Source organism: Ochotona curzoniae, unplaced genomic scaffold (assembly GCF_017591425.1).
Source record: "Ochotona curzoniae isolate NIBS_2020 unplaced genomic scaffold, NIBS_Ocur_1.0 contig_3520, whole genome shotgun sequence".
Taxonomy (NCBI): Eukaryota; Metazoa; Chordata; class Mammalia; order Lagomorpha; family Ochotonidae; genus Ochotona; species Ochotona curzoniae.
In genome coordinates, this window is record NW_024465894.1 from 25356907 (window position 1) to 25377150 (window position 20244).

The 20244-nt window shown below is 42.4% G+C and overlaps 1 protein-coding gene across 1 annotated transcript in view; it reads right to left on the minus strand.

Moving 5' to 3' along the window:
- Positions 1 to 3536: 3536 nt before the first annotated feature.
- SPTLC3 (serine palmitoyltransferase long chain base subunit 3) overlaps positions 3537 to 20244 on the minus strand; it is a 119732-nt gene continuing 103024 nt past the window's right edge. Inside the window, exons 10-12 of the mRNA XM_040981834.1 lie at positions 14062 to 14197; positions 8064 to 8193; positions 3537 to 3741 (exon numbers count right to left, since the gene is read on the minus strand). Of these exons, the coding sequence (XP_040837768.1) occupies positions 3628 to 3741; positions 8064 to 8193; positions 14062 to 14197 (380 nt within the window). The 3' untranslated portion in view covers positions 3537 to 3627. The remainder of the gene's footprint in view (positions 3742 to 8063; positions 8194 to 14061; positions 14198 to 20244) is intronic.

Below are 20244 nucleotides of genomic sequence, written 5' to 3' on the forward strand. Positions count from 1 at the left end.
ATACATACACACACCAGATACATCACAACAGCTTTAGACAATTTTCTATAATAATTGGCTAGAATACACTTGCCTAGGTATAGCCTCCTTTTAATTTCTTAAACAGTAGATAGCTGGAAGTAGTGTTTTGAGAGATCTGACTTTAAATACATTATATTTAGGGTTCTGAAACCAGGGAAAAAAAATTGCCAGGAATTCATCAAGTGCTGTAAAGGTTATTATTACAATTATTATTGTGAACATAAATCAAAGTATACATTTAAGGGAGTCAAGTTTTCATCATAGAACCTGGATTTTAAAATAAGAGTTTGTAGTGTATAACAATTGTTCTCTTTGAAGAAAAATACGAAAGAACATGGAGCGTTTAGAGAATTGTTCAGACTTTCACCATATCGGAGGAGCTGTTGTTGGGATAAGTAAATCATAGGTTGAAGGGTTTTGTTACGGATAGGGAAATAAAAGAGAAAAAAGATCATGTTTAAATAAACAAGGTGGAAAAACAAAAAGGAAAATGTTGTAGGGAGTGACCTGGAAGAGAACTGGAGGAATGATCTTGTCTGAGTGGTGGGTTATTCCTCAAGATGTGATCCATTTTCACTAAAGAGAGGTTATGTGGAAAAGGGAAATACAATGTCTTGGAAGGAAAATGTTGCCCATGGAGTAAATTCACTTGGCCTTACTAGTAATTATCCATAGAGAATCAGAACAAGTTTCCTGCTATATTATGAGAGATTTGGACAAGCTTAAAATCAACTGGACAGGCTGGTTCAAGTGGAGATTCCCGGGTCACTGCAGCTATTATAAATCAGTGGTGTTGTGTGGAACCTGGTGGTTACCATTAAAATTTTTTTTCTAGAAAATTCTAAACCAAATCATGCTGAAAGTTATTATGGGTCAATGTCTGTGGCACTGTTGTTCAAAACTTGGAAAGAGGCTATGCCATTTCCTTGCTATACAAGTGTATCCCCCTTGCAAATGTCATCCTGGAAGCCTGGAACCTTTGTTTTTTCTTTCTTCTTACGTCATTTTCTAGTGCAACACCTTCCATCTGCCTATAACCCAATGAGACTCTCATGCCAATACTTTTATACTCTTGATTTTCCTGTAAAGGAAGAGTACATATGTGTCCCTGTGCACATGTGCTTGTCTGTGTGTATGTGCAGGAATTCTCATGTGCAATTACATAAACAAGAGGGTCATGGGAAGAAATTGTTCTGTTGGGAGATTCTGTTTTCCCAACAGATCTAACCAAAGAGAAATGTGTGGCTATGGTATAGTTCCCATGACTCAGTAATCTCTACTGAATTGAAATCATGGTCTCAGCAACCTGTAGTAGAGGACTTTCCTGATAAAAAGTTAAAAAAAAATCTTATTATTGACAACTCTGCTCCAAATCTACTTTGTTCCACGCAATATGCTCTCTTACATTAGCAGTCCCGTGGCGTGCAGGTGTCCTCCGTTATACCTGGCAACCATTCCACTTGAGTCACATCTGTTTTCAGGTAGTCCACATAGGCTCTTTCTCAGAAATGGGAATTTTTGTCTTGGATCTTGATGAAAAGGGAGTAACCTCCATACTGCCCTCCAAACTGGGTGGGGGGGGGTGTAATTAACTTTCCATTATGGATTAGACTTAAGCGTCTCCATGAAAGTAATGGTGGACATTTACGCACAGGACGACATCCACGAAAGGGCTTAACATCCAAACGGTAGCCGTGAAGTGTGTCTGAAGATCACAAATGGGTCTGCATTGGACATAGGGTTGTTTATTACGTGCTCCCTGGGAACAGACTCAGATGTTGCATTACCTTCTGTTAACCTCCTCGGTTCTTAGTGGAACTAGAGATATTCATGTATTTTGGACAGCTCACTAGGAACAATGTCATTTAAATGTGCCTTTTCAAAAGAAATGACCGAAATGCTCGTGCTTCTTTAGCATGTTTGTATGACACCCATGTTCCTTGCACAACTAGTGCTGCACCAATTCACGGGGAAGCATTAGGATTTCATTATTCAAGTCAGTCCAGATGTAACAACTGCCTTTTGAGAACCTGTCTTTTTCCTCTTTCATTAACAATACTTCTTATGGCTCTTAAGAGTTCCTAAGGAACTTTGTCATTATGATACACTTTTAAAGTGATGTATGCACTGGAATTTTATCTTTCCCATGGAAAGTTTTCCATGCTGATTCTTTTTTTTTTTTTCTTGCACATGCCTTGAGCATCCCGGCACATGACTGAATCCAATGCTGGCAATGTGGGTTGAGTTTCTATCTCAGCACGCAGCATGAAAGCTTGGGTCCATCTGTGTCACACAAAGCCAGCCCTCTCTTGAAGTGATTTGTTTACAGTGTCATTTGATGGAGTGGAATGTTCTGTAACTCATTCAAACTGTTACAGAAGCTTGGCTAAAAGGTCACCACTGCTCTTTAGAGTTTCCAAATCTGGGCAGCATCTGGGAGCTTGTTAAAGATAAGGGTTTTTGCTGGCTTTTTCCATACCAACCAGACTCAATTAGCAAAGGGTTACTCTTTGGGGAAACTTTCTGTCCAGAGAGAGAGAGAGAGAGAAGGGGAGAGAGAGAGAGGAACAAATTATTTGCATCAAAGTTTACTTTGAACTAGATTTGAGTCTTTGTGCCAAGTGACAGTAACATTTAGTAGGCCAGTCTTGGAAAAGACAGAATTGGCTTTTCAATGTCCTTCTTGAATTAACACATCCTCCAAGTGTGGTCTTAGAAGTTAGTTTCAAAGCAAATTGAATCTCACTCCTTCTCCTCCCCCCTCCCCCCCGACGCCCCACCAAAAAAAAAAAATCAGTAAGAAACTGGCAATGCATTCCTGAAAAGTCATAAAGATGGCGAATGATGAACATTTACTCAGCATGATACCAACACTGCTCAAATTATTCTGACCTTACAGTTTGAGTCTGGGCCTTGTGCTGGTTTGTGCTTGCTTTCTGCCCCTTTCTGGAGGAAACAAAAGTCTTGAATTTTCCAAACCCCAAAAGTTCAGCTGTAAAACTGCAGGAGACCAGCAAGAGGCAAAGGAAAGTTTCCTTCAAAGACGCTGCTAGACGCTGCTGGCCAATTCCGGTCTCTCCCATGAAGCATTAACTATGTGTTTTGACACTTGTCCTTGGAAAATGTCCACATGTGGCAGACTGTAGAAGCAATGTTTCTTTCCCTCTTGCCTGCAGTCTCCCCGGTATAATGTGTTCTAGCTGGTCCTTTTATGGATGGAACATGGAAGTTGGATACCATCCAGCACCCTCACATCTGCAGGTGAAATGAGTAAACACATCGTGAGATTATAAAATTAAAATTCAAAATCTCTCATTCGGTTGGATCCCCTGAAAGGATCTGGACCAAAAAGGCTGCCCAACAGCAGCTCAAACGTAGGCTCACTGCCACTGAAAAGAAGATCCCACATAATGTACATGTGTGTACATGTGTGTATGCATCTGTGTGGATGTGTGTATGTTTCTACTAGAAAACTTGAAAGAGAAGATTAAATCAGGGACTATATCTCTGTTTTCTCAGTCTGGAATTAAGGACTGTTTGTTTTGCCCCTGAATAAGGAGATCTTTCTGGCATTCTTTACTGTCCTGCCATTCAGGCCCAGGCAACTTAATCGTTGAGTTCAAAGCTCGGTTCTTCGTAGAGTTCAGGGCGTGGTGATGTCCTGTGCCGGGAATATTTCACTTGCAGGAGGTCACCTATTTCATCAGTGGCTTCCAAAACCTGTAACGAGATGGCCTTCTATCAGTCATGAAACCCAAGTAGGGTGCAGGTAAATGGCAAGCCTCGTGGAGTCCCTCAGTTCATTCAGACAGCTTTTTTGGGCTTTAAGGGAAGGGATCCAGATATGCATCTCTAGGCTGTGGTTTTTAAACCCAACAAGGATTGTTAGTTGCTAATTCCTTTCACTTAATGGTCAAGCTCCACATTATGAATGTTTGTTTACTTTGGGGTAGTTTGAGGAGAGGAATATCAACACCTGACCTGAGCCTATCCCTTTAGGTTTTACTTTTGAAAATTTAGTGACTTAGATATTTTCTTGTGGAAGACAAAGAAAAGCTTGCAGAATGCACTTGAAATCGCGTCTTTGTGACACAGCGAAGCCACGTGGTCAAGTGCAAAGTGGATCGCTGTGAGAACTGATGAGCTTATATCCTTCTGGGAGCTATTCCTCCCATGCCACTCTTGGTTTTAAAGACTCATCGCTATGCTCCATGACATTAAAGGGCTTCAACGTACAAAGGATCATGGAGTCACCTGCCTCAGTTCTCTGATTTTAGTGAGTAAATTTATTCCCAGTTGTACAGATGAAACAACTTCAAGTCAACAGGTTCAAAAGTGTAATTTTTACTTGTAGTATACCACAAATTCTATGGTACTTGGAATACTTTTGTTTTAACCCTTCTGAGTCTGTTTGTCTTAACTGGTTCATTAAAGAGCAAGACAGTATTACGGTCTAACACAACAAAAAGGTAAAGTGAATGTCAACATTGGCGTGAATGATTAATGAGCTCACAGAATTTTCTTTTTAGCAATATTTCAAGTTACTCTCAGTTAAGATTCCAAGGAGTGTGTGTCAAGGCTCAACCAAGTAAGATGCTGATTAGAACTCCTGCAATTCGTATCAGAGTGCTTGTTTAGGTTTCAGTTGCTCGGTTTCTGAGTTAGCTTCCTCCTAATGCACGTGGGAAGGCAACAAGTGATGGCCAAGCACCTGAATTCCTTCAAGCTGTGTGTGAGATCATGCTGGAATTCCTGGCTCCTGGCTCCAGCCTGGTGTAGCCCTCTCTGTGACGGGTGTTTAGGGGGGCCTAAGCCAGCAAATGGAAGCTATTCCTGGCCTCACTTGGCCTTACAAATAAATAAAGAGCTATATTTGAAAAGAGGAAGATACCCACAAACATGTTGAAAGTTATTTTTATGGGGGGGGGTGTGATTGGACTCGAGGTGTTTAAAGTGTTCTCAGTTTTCTTCTAGATTTTTTTGATCTAAGGGCTAAAGAAATCAAAGCAGTTACACGTTAAATGCCGTCTGTCTTTGTTAGTTTCTCTTGTTGTGGAAGGTGGGATCTGCAACAGCATGCCCACAATTGTGAACCAATGTGTGAACCAATTCATGGAGGGAACAAGAGGAAATTACTAGGATTTCTGGCCATTTTTATGTCCAAATTTTCACTTCTTTTTTTGTGTCTATTTTAGAATATACATAATACAACAGTTCATGTTAAAACCACCCCTGCTCAAAGAAATATTGCTCAGCACACACCTCTAGTGTAAGTCAGAGTTCCTTAGCTGAGTAAGGAAGAACTCAGGGAATCTTAATGAGTGAAAGAGGACAGGGGCTTGTTACTGCACTGGTCCATGTGTCTGAGCCCCAGGAGGTAGTGTTCTGATTTGGCTGCCAGCGTCACTTAGCATGAGCAGTTCATTGAGGGCCTGTATGTTTGGGTGCTGAGTGCGCCTGTCTGGTGTAGTTGACATTCTGTGGCCACTGATGTATGGTTGCTATCTTAACGCCTTGTCTGTTCAACAGGGCCTCTGCTTTACCCTTCTCTCATGTACATAGTAAGGAGCTACTCAATTTTTTTCTTTGAGTTGGGTGTATGATCCCAAAAGCTTAGAAGAATTTGTATGGATGATGCCTTGGGGCTCCTTTCAAATCAGTTTTGTAGCAATTAAGAACCTAGAAAAAGAATCATGAGATCTGATACCTACAGAATTGAGTCTATGTGGGCCCCCCAGTGCTCCTTAAATCATTGAGAATACCAGACTCCTCTATGTGGCCCATCAATCAGCTCTGGGCATCTTGAGGAGCTTACACCCAAGCTATGCCTTTTCCTCATGTGCACCTATAGTCTGCCTTCTCATGATCTTCTTCCCTTGATGTGCCAACACATGCAGGTGTCCAACCATTGCAGGCTGGGGTTTCTAAGTTTGACCTTCTTCATAAGCAATGTTTCTGTAATACCTGCCAATTCCTTGTAACCATCAAGTTATCTCACTTTAAGAAAAAAATGACTTATTTAATGAATATAAAGGAAATATCTGACCTAGGTGGAAAACAGAGAGGGATATGAAGAAGAATAATAGAGTTCAGCATTGCTGATGGATCATCTCAAAGCCTGGAATTAGCCCAGCTGTAAATGTGTCACTCAGTAAATTTTGATGCGTAACAAGTACACAGCAAATACTCGTGTTTAGGTCCTAGAGTAATAATGGTGAAGAAATTAAGACACAAGGGGCATTGTGTGTATGTGTGTGTATGAGATTAAGATTCAAACTATCCCCTTCACCATTTTATCCTTTATATTCTTATTTCCTTTCCCTGCATTTTCCTACTGTAAGGAATACCAGGTTCCTACCAATGGCAAATCCAGTACTTTCTTCTTCCTGTCACCCTGTCACTCCACTTACACTTTTTTCCTTTTACTTTTTTGGAGGGGCGGATATTTTGATCTCATTTCTCCCGGGAGTTCTCGCAGTGTCTAACACAACATCAGTCCATATGTTAGTTAGCCCCAAGTCTATTTCCTTGACTGTGATTTTGTATGAACTCAGGGATGTGGGCATCATGCAGATATCTGCCTTGGCTGATCTTCTCACTGGCTGTCATATCTCTCTCCCCATCAGCTCTAACCACAGTTGACTAGATTGTAGAATGTCTGGCCTTGTATAATCCTGCAGCTTCAGCATCTGATTGTCTCTGATTACGGGCCCATAGAAGAGTCATCTCAATGGGTCCCACACTATGCTCACTTTATTCCCCCATGCCCACTGACAATGCGCTGGCCCTTACTGTGTAGTTTGTTTCTTTAACCACTTCACCACGCTTCTGTTTACTGGAGCTAGACACCTCACCTTCCATTCCCTATTTCCATGTGTCCCTCACATCCAATGCTGTACCAGCTCAAGGCTGCTCTGTGCCTTTGTGATGAATGCTTATAGATCTGTTTCTTTGGTTCCTACAGCCATCAGTTTGCCATCTCCTATTTCATTCAAACAGCTACATTTTACATCCCTTGTCTCTATCCTCTGTAATGCATTTGTCATAGTAGTTTCATTATAGCAAGATTATGCGGCAGCACTAGTTAAGAAACTTGGAAAAGATGTTCCATAATCTTTATAAAAAGGCATGCCTATGACTTCCCCCATTATAATAATTCATCCCTATCTTCATGGTTCCAAATTTTTCCATGTTTTTTAAAAAATGTATTAAAATAATTGGATATATGAATGGGCTATGGTGTGACATTTCTATAGCTATACACGGCGTAAACTGCTCAAAACAGGCCAAGCATCTTCTTTGACATTTGTTTTGTGACTGTGGACTTGGGGCTCTGTTCTATTTGTTTTTACAACACATACTGGCTTATTGTGAACTATCAGGTCCCCTACTATATTTTTTTTTCAAGGTTGATTTGCTGTACGTGGTATTATTAGTTGCATACTTCACTATTTTTTTCCCTAGACTTTTTCACTTAGTTTGTGCATAGTAAGCCCTCCATAGTGTTTACAATTAAGCCCAAACTGATTGGGATGACTTAATTCTCTGATGTTATGCATTAACATAATATTGAAGACAAAGGGCAATAAAATGCAGATTTTAAATCATTTCCATCTTTCTTTGGCTGATGAAATATAGATCTGTCTTACTGTTGGTTTTCCAACATTTACTAAGCAGATCCTGTTTTATTAGGGTCGATTTGTTAGCTGCAAAAAAAAAATGTAAAGATGACAGCAGCTAAAGGCATGTAAGAACAGTTTTTACATTTCAGAACAAGTAAGTAGCAGAAAAATTGGCTACCGTAGAGCCGAAACACTGTCTTGACTCCAATGTTTGAGAACTAATTTTATTTTCTGTCTATTGAAACGGTCCCATTGTTGAGTAGCTGCAGGTGCACCCTTACTTTTTCCCTGTGAGTTTCCTCAGTGATTTTCTAAATCACCAGAGAGAAACTTCTAAAACCTTGGGCTGCCTCATTGCATAGGCTTGCGCAGAAGCTAAAGGGCCAGGCCTGGAGCTCTGCTGGCTTGGGTAGTACTCACCGTATCTAACATCTCCCGGGTATGTGATGCTGAAATGCAAAACCGAGCCCTCGCTTCCGCCAGAGGAGTGGCTGGAAATCCAACGACCACCACCGCAATTTTTTTCTCTAACATATGCCTCGCAAAAGCCCTTAGGGAAAAAGCAAACACAAAACAAACAAACAAAAACACAACATTTTAAATGAGTTGAGCTGAGACAAGACCAAGTTATCCTGCCTGCAGAAAGGGAATATTATGATTGAGTTTTATTTTTCATAATAAGTAGAAGATGATTGGAGTTAAACTTCTATCGAATAAAATTGACAAAGAAATGGGCAGACACTTGATGCTGCTTGTTAGAGAGTGTGTGACATTATGGGGCCTGACACATTCATTAGATAATTAAAGGTACTAAGTCTTTGAAATGGAGCAGAAATGCTGACGTATGTGGCATGTGGCTCTAGCTTAACAAGTCAGCTTTGATGTGAAACCCTTCATCTGAAGGGTTCCTTTAATAAAAAACAATAACTAATACACTGCAGTTACATAATAAAGCGCACATATGAAACACAAATCTACATATCTCTATAAAAACTAATCTCAGTAATGAGGGCATTTCAAGAGGTCTCTAATGACTATAGTTTTTTTTTTCTAATGTTTTATTTTGGAGGGCAAAGAGAGAGGGGTAGGGAGAGCAGGAGATTCCCAAATGCCTCTATCAGCTGGGCTTGGGTAAGGCTGACCCTGGAAGCCAGGAGCTTGAGCCCCAGGTTTCCACACCTACATGCACTGCCACCCACGGGTTGCACCTGCAGGAAGCTGGAGTCGGGAGCCAGGGCCAAGGGACAAACCTAGGCTCTCCATTGTGGGATGCAAGCTCCCCAACTGGTATCTTCATGACAACGTGAAATGCCTGCTCCAGTGACTGCAGTCTGAGGATCAGAGGGGCTTCAGGACCCAATACCAAGCCAATATGCCACTCAAGTGCCAACTATTATATTTTCCATCAAGTTGGATATAAGAAACAGCAAATCAGATATAAGCAACAGGTGTAAGAGACAGTACTTTCAGGGTGGGAATGAACCAGGTTGCCACGGGGCTGATAATTAACCCACTCCTGAGTTAAACCGGTGTGTGTCAGAGACGCAGGTTAAGAAGCCTGCACCCACAGAGGACTTGCTGTGTGCACACAACCTGTGAGGTGTGGGTCACGTGACTGTGTATCTGCCTCAGGATACAGCCATTGCAAGCTAGGATTCCTTCCTTTTCATCCTCCTAGTCTCTTTGTTTTTCAGTGTCATCCAGTAATGATTCTAAAGCATCCAGCTCAAAATTTATGTAAATGTCTTGTGCTAAGAGTCAAAGTCAGACAAAGAGGCATGTGTCCCCAACCGAGTCTTCCTGCCACCTCACTGGGGCTCTGTGGTTCTGCAGGAAGCCTTAATTGCTGAGTGGCTGTACCCGGAAATGAAGTCACTGCTTTAGATCTGCTCTCGGCACCAAGCGGTTGTTGGTGTATTATTTTAGCCTAGATGCTGACAGCACCACAGAAACCGTCCAGTCAGAAGTCAGAATCCTTGAGCGAGATGTGGACAGGAAGTGTCCTTGTCCAGTCCTCTGCCTGCTGACTGCCTCCCGCAGAATGCAGGGTATCACACAAAGCCCAGGAGACTGCAAGATCTACAGAAACGCACAACTTGTCTGTCCCCTCCCACCCCTCCACGGGCAAGGTGAGAGCAGCGCTTTGATTCCCACTGGGCAGGCTCCAGTGGGAGGAAGCTTTCTCACTGAGAAAGCCTGAAAACAGAGGCTGGTTTTTTTTTTTTCCCCTTCTTGATCACCCTATGGAAGGCTGCCCACGGAACTGCCCAGGATGAGCGCCCCTAACTCTCTGAGAAACAAGTCAAATGCTTTTATTGCTGGAGTACACATCACCTGACAGGAGCTCACAGGCCTGTGTGTGTGGGGGGGTACTCCCGGGGGGGGGCATTGTTCTCCATCTGCATGTTTCTCTTTGTGCCAAAGGAAGCCAGTTTTGCCAAAGAGCGGAGAACAATGGAGATGGCTGTTGATTCATTAGGCAAATTTAGGAACTCACTGTCGTACTTCTGAGTTTCAAACGTATGCTACTAAAACTAGCATTTTCAGGGAGTGTGTATGATCGCATTGGGTGTTTATATAATGAGTGGGTTTGCACTCCCCAGAGCAAATTAGAGCTGGCGTAGGCTGAAAGAAACTACACTATGTGAAATAATAATAATTAGCTTTGAATTGTAAGCAGCCATCCGTCCGTCTCATGCATCACCTTCTTCTAAGAACATGGATGTGGATGGAAAATGCAGTTTCTGCACCAGGAGTTACATACAGTGCATTCTGGATTTGAGGGCACGTTTTATGGGTGAAATCACATTATTGTAAACTCCACAGGACATTCCTAGGATAGAGTTGTAACAGGACTTGGCTCAAAAGCATACCTGACGGCAGATTTTATTTTCGCTCTTGCTTAGGTGGAAATCTGAAGACATCACAGTTCATTCATAAATTTTTTTAAATGAGCAAATGAAAGACATGCATCTGCTCTGAATTCTACAATTGATTTTCTGTTTCGCAGGCTTTTCTACAAGTAAACTCCCAACGGAAGAAGCATTATGGAAGGACACAAAGCCAGGCAGCCAGGTAGGCTCTTGCTAATACATTGTGCCAGCGACAAATGACAATACCTTTTGCAACTAACCTGTTCACAGTTTCCTTAGGTAACTAAAACAATTAGGTTCCCCCCCCCCCCCCCCCCCCCCCCGATCATAGTGACTGATGCTTTATAATCACCCAAGATGACATCAAAGAGAGTTAAATTGATACAGTGTTGCCTTAAAGAGACATGACTTTTTATTCCCCCCAGGACTAAAACTTTGTCATGTGTTGAAAAGAACTTGTTCAGGACACAAATGGAAAGGACTTTAAATTTGGGCTCTTTTGCTCGCGACCACTGATGAGTCTTAGAAAGCAGTTTTCTGATGTTTTCTAGAAACTGACTCGTTGGAACATTTAGGAGTCTCAGAATCTTTATTTATACCTGGAGATAATCATGCCAGCCTCGGTGTGAGACCACTGGAGTCTAGCAATATTAGGCTGCATAGAGTTGGAATGCCAGTCTTGTGGCGTGGCAGGTTAAGTTGCCACTTGTGAGATAGGAACCCGATACCTGAGTGTGAGTTTGAGTCCCTGATGCTCCACTTCCAATACAGCTCCTTGCTACTACACTTGGGAAAGCAGCAGATGATGGGCCAATTACCTAGACCCTCGACATCCACCTGAGAAGCCCTCTTCTTTCTTCTCTCTCTCTCTCTCTCTCCCCCTCTCTGTGTGTCTGTGTTTCCCCTTAACCATCCCATCACTTTGCTTTTCAAATAAATAAATAAATCTTTAAAAAGAGAATGTATCAATGTTTGTTTCTCTTGCAAACAAACAAACAAACAAACAAAACCCCTTAAATTGGAAGGAATAAGACTGACAGGGCCTGGCACAATGGCTCAGTGGTTAAATCCTCGCCTTGCAAGCACCAGGATCCCATAAGGATGCTGGTTGATGTCCTGGCAGCTCCACTTCCCATCCAGCTACCTGCTTGTGGCCTGGGAACGCAGTCAAGGATGTCCCAAAGCCTTGGAACCCTGCACCCGCGTGGGAGACCTGGCAAATCTCCTGGTTTCTGAGTTTGGATTGGCTCAGTCTCGGCCATTGTGGTCACTTGGGGAGTGAGCTAGCAGATGGTAGATCTTTCTCCTTTTTCTCCTTCTTTCCATAAATCTGCTTTTCCAATAATAAACAAATGAATCTTTTTTTTTAAAAGATACTTTATATTATCATCCAGTGTCTGGTATAGTAAAACTGATGTGTGAGGTGTAGCAGAATTTTTACATAATGTTTTTCTGGAAGTTATATTTTTATTCATGTAACCAAAGACTGCAAGGATTATTTTGGAGAGCCATGCCATCACGGAGACTCAACACTGCATCCCACTGAAATTAATTCCCATCATTGTAGCAGAATAGTAGTAATATGAGGGGGCTTCAAAACATTCATGGAAAGCATATATTATTAGGAAGTTTTGCTCCCAAATAAACTTATCCCTTAATTCCACCTTTCCATGAACTTTCTGGATTGCTCTCAAAGTTGTTGTCAAAGATTGAAGAATGCATATGGTACCCAGGCACTAGGTTAAGTATTTTATATGTATGATCAATATTATTAATAGTAACTAACAGGAGTTTCTTGAGGGGAGGAAGCATGCCAGATGATGTGTAGATCTCCTTTTGTTCAGCCTTCACAATGACCTTGTGAAGCAGGTAGTGTTATATCTCATTTTATTGGTTAGAAATAGGAGAGTCAGATGGTTGAGTAATTTGTCCAGGTTCTTCTAGGTAGGAAAAGGCAAAGTCAGTAGACCTTAAGCTTCTTACATAACTTTTACATAAAGTATTTTTGTCATGTTGACTTTTCCAATTTCAGTGCACTTATCTTCACTATTCATGGATTTCCAAACTGATTTTCTCAACTTATTGAGAAATTCTGCTTCCACCCTCAGAGTTGAAACTAATGAGCACACTCCCTGCTGCCTCCAGGCCAACATTCTAAATTTTCATCTTAAACAAGTTTATATTCGGTGCCTTTTTTATTTAGCGATAAAATATCAAGGTTCAAATCTTTCATTCAGGACACGCCATTTTCCAAACCACTTTGAATAAACACTGGTTTCCTTTTGTGCCTTCCAAAAATCAGATGGGGAAGGGTTCTGGGTTGTCTTCTACTTGGAATCACACTGTCACCCCTCCCTGCCATTGGCACAGAGTTGTGCATTGTGCAATATTCCTGCCTTACACTATCTTCTTGGACACCCCAAACACTGTTTTCTAAATTTAGAGTCATAAACAAGGGGCACGCTAAAAACCTCACGTACGTTTTAGTTGTCTATTTTCCTGTGGTAAAATGACACAAAAGAATGCTCCAAAGGGTCAGTCTTTAGGGAACTTATAACTCAGTTTTACCCCATGAGTTCTCCACCACAGGGCCTACACCTCTTAACGCCGGCACATTTTCTGTCCTTCAAATACTCCACCATTCTGATTGTTAGAGAGTCAAACCTAACGAACGGAGGCGTTTCAGCAAAGGCGTTATGCTGCCAATGGGCTACAACCCCTGGCATCTGAGAAATACCATGTTTAACATTACTTCCTATGCTGTGTTTGGGTAGAAACCCAAATAAAGATTTCTATTTAGAAAATATTGGAGTTAATTTTCTTAAAACAAAACAGAAATAGTATCTGGGGAGTGGCTCACATATAGATTTGTCTGTGTGAAAATGAAAAAGTTCTTTTTTTCCTTAAATCTTTTTGCAATTGCTAGGGCTCAATTTCAGAATTCTAGTGTTGCAATCAGTGGGAAACAAGCCGTGATCGGCTTATAATAAAGATATTAACATTTGGTGTCAAGAACACAGGATTCAGAGAGAACCTAAGCTTGTTTACCTTTTCCAGCTTAGTTTTACTACTGCTTGTCATGTTTGACTGTGGCTAAGTTGTTTAACTGCTCAAAGTCATAGCTACTCCATGCTTAAAATAAATGAGGAGTTCCTCTTCTGAGGGTGGCCATGAACACTCAGTGGGAGATAGCACAGAGAGAAGGCTTTCAGAAGTTATGCCTGAAAAAGACTGTGGGTCTAAAGAAAGAGGAAAATTCATCCTTAATTTACAGTTGAGACTGGGGGATAGAAGTGATTATCCCATGTTCACAGAGCCTGTGAGAAGCTGGCCTTTGCCTCTGAATCCTTTCGGGTAAGCCATGTTGAAAAAGTCCTACCGATGGGCTGGCAGGTGGCATCTGTATTCCGGATTCTAAACTTGAGCAGTCTGTTCAAAGTGCGTCATCCCGTAGCCCTGCTGACAAGCATACAGTCTTGAAAGAGCCACCCTGCCCGGGTCAGCCTGGGGTACAGGCATGACTCTGAGAGTCCTTGGATACTTACGCGACTTTACCAGGCATATAAAGCAGCACAGGAACAACAGGGGAGTAGTCATTGCCATAGATAATGAAACCCATTTCCCGCAGTCTCTGTCGGAAGTATATCGTGTTTTTTGTAAGTTGCTGTACTCGCTGCACCCCTGAAATGAGACAGGCATGAAATTGATCAGACCTCACCAGAAACATGCCAGCAGTAAGAGTGAGCTAGTATATAGGATCCAAAATGGTCCCATCTTTATCCAGTCATCTGTTATGCTTTCCATAGGGTCCATCGCAACTAAAACAGTGCACATATTCCCTCAAGCCTTTTTTGTCTGTTTTTGTTTATCAGGCTTAACCACTGCATCTTAATTGTGTTCCTAATATACACAGAGGGATGTAGATTTAGTTTAAGATAATACCTGCACATCCTTTCTTGTTTCCTGTTACTCTCTTCACTCAACCTGATTTCTCGCAGAAGATCCCTGTTCAACTTTGTCAACACCTCACAAGATCATCATGGGGAAAGCATTTTGTCTGTTGTCCTTATTCATGGAACCAGGCCCCTTAATATCACAAACCTTGATCAAGCCAATTGATGGAGGATATTCCATCAAAGCCCATTTGGGTGTTGTCCAGGGTACCATAGAGTGGAAAAAAAAAAGATGTATTAAACTCTCAGATCCTCTTGCTAGTAGAACGTGGATGTGGAAAATTCAGAAATATCCAACAGTTGATAGTATGAGTAACAACTGAAAGACAAATGAATGTTTCTTAACAGATTTATGAAATAGAGTAAGGTGTTAATTGGTAGAAGCAGTAACAGCCTATGAGGATGGGAAGTGGGCAGTGCGAGGTTTCTCAGAAATAACAGGGAGATATAGAAGCAGAAATGTTTACATCCTAGTGGGAGAGACAGACATTAACCAAATAATTACACGAACAGATAGGACACTGTAACTCTGATGAACAGAGCTGCCTTGATGACTCACCTTAAGACCAAATCCAAGGATCAATAAAAGATGAATGATCTGAGATTTGGAGGACAAGAACATATTAGCCAGGGGAAAAGCCAAAGGAGAGGGTGCCAGGCTTAGGAAATGAAGGCAGCATTGCTGTAATTGGAAGAACAGAGTGGTCAGGAAGCAGACAAGATGTAGCTGGTGAGTGTATTCATAATCTTTAGTTTGGTATCCTTGGGAAGGACTGGCTGCAAGTTAGCAGGGAGTGGGAGGTATTCCGTATACATTTTGTTGTATAGACATGTCTTAGCATGCTGAAGAATACACCTTGGAAACAAGCATGTGTACAGAGAGCAGCCTACTTCAAAAGATAAGGCTAAACCTTTCGCCTCTTATGTTGATTCTTGGCTGCACAGTGATCACACAACTTCACTGGGTTCAGCCCAGTGATTCTTAAATGTTCTCCCTTCAGGACTAGAAGTATTTCCTGGTCTGGAAATGCACGAATGACTTCAACTGATTTTCCCAGTGGCATTATCTTTGCACTTGCCTTTAATGCCTATCTATCACTGGATTGCCCCAGCTACTTAATTGGCCCGTTCTGTCCCTTTTGCCTTGATTAACCCACATAAATGGATCACCAATTTACATTATCACTTCGCTGCCTCTAGATCCTTTGAGACCTGATCAAAATATTCCTAATATAGATTCTCAGGGCGTCTGACTGGTGAGAACTGAATGTCTTATTCTTTCTCTGAAGCTTAGCACAGCATGACTGTTGGGACATGGTGACATACTTGGTGATCACCTTGTTTCCTCACTATAAATCCTGTTGAGATCCTTTGGATTGGCCAAGATACAGCTCCTTTCAATTACTCTCTTGCTCCCTCTTTTAAAATTGGAAACATTCTCATACTCTTGGAGAGCCTGAGGGCAGAGGGGGAATTTGTAGATATAAAACGCTCCTCATCTAGACAGGATGTGAGCGATTTTATTAATTATGTTGTCCTTTGAGATCCTTGCTTTTGCAGTGTGCTTTGTAAAAGCAGACGGAACATTTGGCAGGACATGACCCCTTGCAAGGAGTGGCCGGGCCAGGCTGGCCCGAGGCATTTTGGAGACTGGGCACTGCAGTCACACTGACTCTGAGTCCGATGGTTGCTGAGTGTCACAGTCTCTTTTGTCAACTTCCAGAATGGTCACAGAAGTGTTAAATTTGCTATATTCTGAGTTCTCTGGGAAGGCTAGTGTGTGTGTGTGTGTGTGTGTGTGTGTGTGTGTGTGTGTGTGTAGAGAAGAAATGGGCTTTGAAGCTAAATGGATTAAGAATCGAACTTGACCTGGACAACTTAAAGCCTTAAAACTTAAAGCCACCATTTCTAGTCCATACTTAAGATTGCAAATTCCCTGTGTTAAGTGCCTAATTAGGTCCTGGCTATACCATGCTCTTGGGTTAGATGTAGAAAATAAGAGGAGGACACACATGGCAACCTCTTCCTTGGCATGAGTGAGTATGTCCTAGCATAATTCCACTTACTGACTGCTGAAGTTCTCAAGCAACACATTTTATTAGGGAGACCTACTGCTCAATAGCTATTTTCTCCAAAGCACTCATTCAGCTCGAGGCCATCTGCCCCATCCACCTCATCCTCTCTACCAGGTGGACAAAATCATGGGTGAGCCCACCCCAGCTTCTGGTCTAGATGTTGCCATTCCATTCGTTCAGATTTCCAGCTCTGTGGGCTGGAGAGATAGGCGAGGTGAGCAGAGGTCAGCAGCACTTTAACCTTCCCTCCAATGCTGCAAAAACAAAAACAGCTGGGGCAGAGGAAGGAAAGCAAATAAAACACAAAGCATCTTACTACAAAGCGATGCCGTACCCTAATAAAAACAATGATCTGTGGCTTTTCCAAAAATACGCCTGCGACCAATCAAGTGTCTCCGAGGCCCAGAAGGAACCATGGATGGTGGAAACTACTGGATTGACCTTCTGAAATGGGGCAGGGGGAGAGGAAAGGCAGAATTTCTTCTCTGTCCATTGGCACGTAAAAGAAAACAGAAAATAATGGGAAAGAAAATGAAGAAAAAATAAGAAAGCCTTTTCCTCTGTAAGATTGAGCGAACAAGATGATTGGACAAGCTTCTGGGTCAATCCCCAGAGCCCCCTTCTGTTTGCTCTGGACTCTGAAAGCTCACTTGCTCCCAGGGGAGACATGGATGTGCCCAGAAGCCACGAGGTGACCAACTTCCTATCTCTCAGTCCTGAAATGATGTGGATCAAAGTATCCATGCTTCCTGCCTTCTTCCTAAGTTACTTAGCATACCTCCCTTCTCGGAACACAGACCGGCTGATCTTAAACACACTTTCAGGAAGGATCTGCATTTCTTGAAAAAAAAAATGTGGTTCTTGCTACCGGAAATGGGATGCCTCTCTTTCACAAAACATTTCATACAATTTAAGAAATTGATAAGAGGGGATACCAAAAAGTTCATGGAAAATGAACTTAACTACTTGGCCCAAACTAGGGGCCAAATATTTTTGAAATCCATGCCTACAAGTGATCTTGAACGAGATCATAGCAAATACTATGAAAAACTGTTCACGGGCTTTAGGGGTTGTTTTTTTTTGCACCCTGATAAATTGATCATTTAATTCCACTTTTTCTTTCCCCACCAACTTTCTGATGTACCACCAAGTCTCTGAAAAATGTAACTTACTGAATGAAGGATGCCAGCAATGGACTAGGAATGTGGCTCAGACCCCTTCCTCACCCCTTTTCTCTGTGTGTTCTCCTTGGCATAGAAAGGCCTGAAGGGGCGGGGGCAGGGAGGGAGAGGTCCTGGCATTAGAGTAGCAGCAGGAACCCAACTGGTTATTTTAAACACCAGAGAGCACACAGAACATTTTGTTTCCAGCACACCCAGGGCAGAGAGATCTTAGAAAAGATCAAGAGGATGTGGGGTGCTGAGAATCCCAAGGATCACATTAGCAGTGACAAGCTGCCCAGTGGGGTAGAGGAAACAGTGTTTGGAGTGGTTTACTGAGAAGATGGGGCATTTTTAAAAGCAGCCACCGACTCTCTCCCTTTTGATGTCCACATTCCAAGGTTACAGCATGTTTTATAGTCACATACACATGTTCCAAGGGCTCACCAGGCCACTCAGTCATGCCCCTGTGCTGGACAGCTTTCTACACCGCCTCATGTCAAGCGCTCTAAGATGCCTCTGTCTTCACCTCCCCACCAGCTCCTCAGTCACACTGTTTAGGATTTAACCTACAAGGAGAGATGGGAATGGCTATCTCTTGCCTGCTTGCTCTGCCCCAGGAACTGAATTCTGAGTCCCCCTCACGTAGAGGAGGTACCTGAGACATGGAGATCGTTGATGCATTACCCACCGACCCCCAAATCAGCCATGCTTAGGACATGATTGCAGGGCTTGGTGTGGAAAGCTGATGAACTCATCCATGACAGGGCACAAATTCCATGGCTCACATAGTGCATCAATGAAAAGCACTCTTTAGCTGCAGCAGCCAGGTCAGCTGCTAAGGAGGGAGGAGCAATTGGGATTTGTTCTGGGACTGTTTGGAATGAAAGGTCTATTAGGAAACAGAGAAGATATCAAATACTAAGCAATGGAAAATAAGTGCCTTAGGACAGATACAGACATTTCCATAATGCTGCTCATGAATATTTATAGAATGAGTGATATGATTTAACATGAATTTGCATTTAAATAGAGAGCGATGTCTTAGCAACTCATTAGTTATGGAATTTTCAACGAGGCAAAATTGAGAGTTAAGGGAACTTTGGAAGACCCTTGCAAATTGGTGGTTCTTTAAAAAATGTTTTTTAAATGTATCTGAGAGGCAGAGAACCCTGGTATGTAGTGAGTCACTTCTGAGATGCCCACACCAGCTGGGGCTGGCCAGGCCAATGCTGAGGGGCAGGAAGTCAGTGTGGTTCTCACACTCCGAGTGGGGACTGCAACTAGAACCCCAGCCCTCTGATGGAGGATGCTGGCATCCTAACTGGCATCTTGACCTGAGGACCAGATGCTGCCCAAGTCAGCATTTCCTAAGCAGAGGTAGCATCAGAGTCCTATGGAAATTTTATTTATTTATTTTTTCTATTTCTTTATTTCTTTTAGAATACATACAATAACCTCCCTTTGTACTAGAAGGACTGGGGTTGACCTTTAGAGAAACTTGCTAGTAATTGCAGTATGAACCTCCAGTTAAGAACACTGTGGTTTTTAATTCTCTAAAAATAATGATTGGTCATAATTGAGGACACTAGCAAACTAATGGATCTCAAAGAAGTTGTGTGTCCAGCCAATTTTTCTGCCAAAAAAAAAAAAGCAGGTAGCTCATCATCTCTGAGCCTCTATTTACTTATCAGTTCAATGGAGATGATACACCTATTCAATGGAGATGATACACCCTTCCAGGACTTAGGGGAATAATTAATTTGGCACCTGCTTGTTTACTGCCTATGACACGCAGGTGGGATGCTGTGTTCTGCAGAGGAATAACGTGTGTTTGCTCTATTTTCCTAGGGATATAGAAGCTAGAAACATGCATACAGTCTTAAGGTTGGAAATTAAGTGCCCCGAGAAAGAAGTGTTCTGGGACTTTGGAATAATGACCTAGAGGTGGCAAATTGTCATCCTAGGCATGTAAGCTTGTTGGAGGGTGGAACATAGAACAGCTAAGAATATGATCACAGTTAAGAGCTAAGATCAATTGTGTCGGACCGTTGGGAGCTGTAAATGCCACCTTGATGTCAGAAGTTTTTGGTGGATAATAGGAAAGGTACAGCAGCACCATAAGCAGAAAATGATCATTTCCAAGAGAGGTCACAAAGGAAAAGCTCGTACCATAGAGGACATGGACCAGGACAAGGGAAAGAACTGCAGCAAACATCCGAAGCGGAGGAGGGGATGTGTGTCAACTCTGAGACAGAGTAGGTGGCCAGGACAGACCCTGGGCTGAGAAACAGGATTCATGTGAGGCTCCTGAAAGGACTGTGGGAAATCAGGGAGTGCCATCCATGACAGCCATGGCTGTAACTGAAACGTCTGGTTGCTAGAAAGGGCTGCACCAAAGACAGCCTCAAAGAAGGGCATGTGGGGGAAACTTGACCATGAACGCTGCACCTTGGGTGAAGCCCACGAAGCAGCGTCAAGGTCAGGGATTGTCATGCTGGTTTTCTGAGTTCATGATTAACTCTGCCTTCTTGAGCAAA